Raw genomic sequence first — 5,280 nt, forward strand, 5'->3', positions numbered from 1 at the left:
TCGGAGTTAGGAGCATGGAGCTCTAACCGCCTGAGCCACCGGGCCGGCCCGGATGTTTTCATATTAGCATTTCACTACCTGTGATGCAACAAGATTTAGAAATTTACAACACAGTGGTCTAATGCTAAAAAGAGCTAGGAAGAGCATCTTTTCTTGACTCGAAAAAGGCTCATCCACCGGAGGGATCATCCTCCCCCAGCTGCTTCCCTCCCCCTTCTCCCCCCACCCCCAAGAACTTACTGGGCTAGAGGCCCCTTCAGAAACTGTTGTGACTTCTCCAGTCCTGGAGGAGAGGTTATCTGGGCCATGCTGCACCCACACCTGGAGCCTGAGGAGTCATGCTGTGACCTACTTACTACTTGCCGGGCACAGTCGACTTTGCTACCCCATAGGGGCCACAGGAGGAGGTGAAGAGTGACAAGCATTTCTTTGCGCCCCACCGAGAGATTATTCCTTCTCCCCACCTCTACACACACACACACACACACACACACACACACACACACACACACGTTTGGGCCCAACCCTTTACAATTCACAAAGTGCTTCCACGCCTATTGTCTTGATCCCTGCATGACACAGGGAGGAGATGGGGCTGGTGCCATACATTTTACAGATGAGGAAAGTGAACCTCCAAAATGTTGGCAATTTACCCGACTTCCCCAAAATAAAGGAGAATCCTGATCTAAAACTTAAGAGTTTTGAAAGCAAACTCAGTACTCAGTTTCTACCACTCAGAGGGAATCCAACCTTTGTTCTGAGGTAATCTAAAGTTTCTTAATCAGTGCCGAAAGTATAGAGAACAAAGTATGTAGGTTGATCTAAAAGACAAGAAATAAATAGAAATAGCCCCTGATCTCAAGAAGATACATTTGTATGAACAAATCAGCAAATTATAAATGTTAACCGGGAAAATGATGTTGATAACCTCGGCTCTTGTCGTCTTGAAGGAAAGACTTCAATCAAGCGACAGAAATTTGTGGAGCACGAATAGCAGAAGTTTGTTAGTAAAAGAAAGTACACTCTGAGACATGGAACAGGCTGACCCAAGAGAAGGAAGCAGCCCTTGTGTGAAGGCTTTTATTTCTATGGGTAGAATTGCCTCCCCCTCTCCTTTCTCTTATCTCAGAGGTGCCTGGTCCTCTGGCATTTAGCGATGCATTTCTTTGATTTATGGGCATGAGTAAACACACCCCTTTGATTTGGGGGCATGTATAAATATATCCCCTTCATTTTGGGGTTTATGTAAACACATGCCTTAGGGGTGTGTGAAACCTGGAATCCTGTTGGGCTCATAATGTACTGATGATCCTGACAAACAAGGTGTGTGTCCCTCTGGCCCCCACACCCCCCCACTTCTAACAACACATCTCTTTGATTGAGAAGTCTGTGAAGCCGGTGTCCTGCTGGGCAGCTGCTGGGGTCTTGACCCAGTTAGGAGCTACAGCAAGTGGCTTTCTAACCGGGGCTGAATTTCTCCTTCTCCTGCTGATTTCTATCTATCTACCTATCCCATCGTAAATATTCAGCAAAAAGCAACGTTACCTGAGCTGTGATTCTCCAAAGTGGGCTAGAGGCAAATACTGGTCGCATTGTGTTAGTGGGCTGGAGAACGTGCAGTTAATTTTCTGGAGGAGGGAGGTTTGGAGCAAACTTTTTGGGTCCTATTCTCAGAGCATCCACTTGAAGCATCTGTTGAAATAGCAGCAGATGGAGCACATTAGAAATGTATTTTCCTTTTTATGTTATCTTTAGTTCCTTGGAGAAACCTGGAACCCAGGGTACTACGGAGATAAAATTAAAAGTTCATTTTTTATATCATCATTTGTACTATAAAGACACAAACATTGTTCCTGGGGAAGTTATTTCATTCTTTTCCCTCTTTTGTGGGTGTTATAATTAAGCCTTCTTGAAGACTGGCAATTAGATTTAAATGTAATATGTTCTAAATAACACACTCAGTTGCTTTTTTGTTGTTGTTGTTATTGTTGCAGCATCAGTGGAAACCTGATCCCCTGCTACCTTTGAAAACCAAGTTTTGTTGGACTGATTTAACTGCCTGAAATTTTTGCTGAAGCTATCATGGAAAAAAAATGCTGATTCTGTCCTTCGTTGCCCCTGTGTGAAACTTTGACTTGTAATATACTCACTCATTCTTGGACTCTCATAAAGATGTCTGAACCCGACTCTTCATCTGTTTTTTCCGGAAATGTGGAGAATGGAACTTTCCTTGAGCTATTTCCCACATCCCTGTCCACGTCGGTGGACCCATCCTCAGGCCACCTGTCAAATGTCTACATCTATGTGTCCATATTCCTCAGCCTTTTAGCGTTTTTGCTTCTGCTTTTAATCATTGCCCTCCAGAGGCTCAAAAATATCATCTCCTCCAGTTCCTCCTACCCAGAGTATCCAAGCGACGCTGGGAGTTCCTTCACTAATTTGGAAGTCTGTAGTATTTCGTCTCAAAGGTCCACTTTTTCAAACCTTTCAACGTGATAAAAATAGAAGAATCCTTAAATGCTGCAGCGGCTGAGGTTTTCCCTTGTGAGAAGTGTCATGTGAAGCAGTTGCCTCATGAGAGAAATGACCCTTTTGTTTTTGTCAACCAATTAGACCTGTTTCTCCGTCTCCTTCACCCATGATTTCTTTTTCCACTCACTTGTGAATGTAGAAGCTGATGTTGACAGAGGTGCATGCAAAACGCATATATAGAATTTCACACAAACCACTTGCCAAGTCCGGAGCTAATCCTTGGCTTCTCCAAGGTGGATCAGTTCATTCCATTCTGTCGGACCGGAAGCAGAGTTTGAGGAGGGCCTCAGAGTGGGTGCTGTATATCAACTCTGCCTTTTGTTTCTCTTACAAAACTGTGAAACCAACTGAGCCAGCAGAAACTGGCAAAAGTAAGTCTGAGCTCTTCAGAAGGTATTTTCCATATTTAAAAGATAAAGCAGAAACACCAAATTTTAAAAAAAGAGTCAATGTAGAACATTGTATAATCTAGATTTAATGTATAACATTCCTAAAATTGGAGGCAAAAATATGCAAAATGTTTTATTTAATTTCACGTTAACTAATGAGAACTACATTTACTGATGAATTAAGTTGTATCGGGAAAAGTTTTAGAAGAGTTTAACTTTTAATTATGCAGTTTGTAATGTAATTCTTCATTGTGAGGTTTTTTCCTACTTATGTTATAGTCATAATGCCCTAGAGTTGTGGAATTCTTTGTGGTAATTGCTGTTACTATTACTAAGAGAAGTACCAGAAGAGACACCAAGGTTTTATTCTATACCTAGTTCCATCAGTGAGAATTGAGCATATGGAAAATGCTGATTCAGTTGTGCTTTATACAGTAATCACTGCTGCCAGACGTGTATGTTCCTTAATTCAGTTTCATAGTCTTTCTAAGTTTAGTGCAGAATTAAGGCTCTGAGAATGTTCCCTCTCATTATGTTGCAAAACTTAGAGACTCCATTGCTAATCCACATGTTATCATAGACTCCATGAATGTCTCTGAGAAGTGCTGTATGTTACCATAATACTCTGCATCTAGATTCCAAGATATGGGTTTGTATTAAAAAATTATAAAGACTTAAGTTGTGTAGCTTCTGGGCGCTTCGTGCTCCTGGGAGCTGCCGTCCTGTGGTCAGCCACACACGTCTGCAGGGGTTTCGTCCTGGAGGCGCACTCGTAAGCACACACATGGAGTGTGGAGGAAGTCAAGCTGCCCCTAAAAACAAAACAGCAAACAAACTACAGCTTCTCACGAGTAAGAATTTTAATTTAATTTGAAGAAGAAATGGTCCACAGCACAAACACTATGAACATAAACTACGGAACATCAGCCTACGGAACCCAGTGCGTCAACATGGCCCTGACTTCCCACGGCAACCGATCGTCTTGTTCAGAACACTTGCTGGTCTTAAGCGTGGGGCTCCCACACGCCCTTTGGACTGATGGCAGCACTAGCCTTTACTGGAATGGGATAAAGAATCCACCATTTTTACAGGGTTTATCTCTGTCGTTCTACAGTACTACAGGAGATGACAACCAGTGATGAAGATCAGCTTTCTTTTTCTTAACCCACACGTCGCACTTACATCAGACCACATTGAACTATTTCTATATCAGAAATGTCCCCAAACACCACAAGACCTGCAGACGGTCACTGCCCTAAAATGTATAATTAGTGAAAATTTTACCACAGCTGCCATTTACAACGTGATAGTGTGTTGGAGTGTTGTTGTGTACTATAAATGCTGGACTAGAAAATCTGCTATTTTAGATCATTATCAGCCTTCTCTGAATGTGTGTGTGTGTACACACATGCGTCACATTCTCAGAATATATATACATATATATTCACATACTCCCAATTCAAAGTTGTGTGAAAGTAAAACATGATTTCAGAAGTATCTATATTATCACCTTTTCTCTTTGATTACTATTGTGCTATTTTGGTTACTGAGGAAGGAAGTACGTGGATGAAATGATTTTAAAAAATAAAGGAACAAGTTTGCCACACAACAGGACAATCTGAGTATTATCTGTTCTAAGAGGTAATTTTATACCCTCCTCTGGAAGAGATAAAGGCTTCTGAAAATAAAACTAAAAAAGAAAAGGATGCAGGCACACCTCCGTGATGGTTCTCACTCTCAAGGTTAAGTAGAAGAATTAGGAGCAACAGTCAAAGATGTAAAACAGGGCTTGTCATTAAAAACTTGCCAGGATAACAGATTGTACAACTTGAGATGAATTTGTGTTGTTTAAGAAGTTCAGAAAGGTTAGAAGACTGGTTTATCAATAAAGAAGTAGAGTCCGTTGAAAGCCTGGTTCTTTTTGTTGTTTTCAGCCTCTCCTAAGGAGGCTTTTCCATCACTCTTTCTTCATGTTCTCTCTGAAGCAGGGTCAATAATGTGTGACCCAAATGTCAGCCTCTCGCTCGCTGCTAAGAGTCAACTCCCTCGGGGGCAGTGAGTCCCACACTTCCCTGATCAGAAGAATCACCTGGATGCTTGGAAAATGAAACATTGTCAGAAGCAATGCTGGTTTCCAGACTTGTTGCCCTGCCTGAGGTCTGCCTTTCCCCTTCAGAGAGGCTCCCACTTCAAACCAATGGCAGGTCCCACTTTCCTTTAGGAAGTCCTCCAGGATCTGTCTCAATTAGTACAACACACAGAACTCAAGCCTTCAGTTCCACATTTCCCAGAGCCTGAGTTATTCAGGATGGACTCGCCCAAGGGTGATTATGGAAGGGGCGAGTTTGGGTGGGTTATG

General features: G+C 42.2%; 1 protein-coding gene across 4 annotated transcripts in view; it reads left to right on the top strand.

The window, feature by feature from the left end:
• SERTM1 (serine rich and transmembrane domain containing 1) overlaps positions 1 to 4,843 on the top strand; it is a 24,847-nt gene extending 20,004 nt beyond the window's left edge. For all 4 annotated transcript variants that reach the window (XM_081046816.1, XM_081046813.1, XM_081046814.1 and 1 more), the window contains one exon: positions 1,995 to 4,843. In XM_081046816.1, the coding sequence (XP_080902942.1) occupies positions 2,173 to 2,496 (324 nt within the window). In that variant the 5' untranslated portion in view covers positions 1,995 to 2,172 and the 3' untranslated portion in view covers positions 2,497 to 4,843. The remainder of the gene's footprint in view (positions 1 to 1,994) is intronic.
• Positions 4,844 to 5,280: the final 437 nt, after the last annotated feature.

The sequence above is a fragment of the Rhinolophus hipposideros genome, assembly GCF_964194185.1.
Source record: "Rhinolophus hipposideros genome assembly, chromosome: 4".
NCBI lineage: Eukaryota > Metazoa > Chordata > Mammalia > Chiroptera > Rhinolophidae > Rhinolophus > Rhinolophus hipposideros.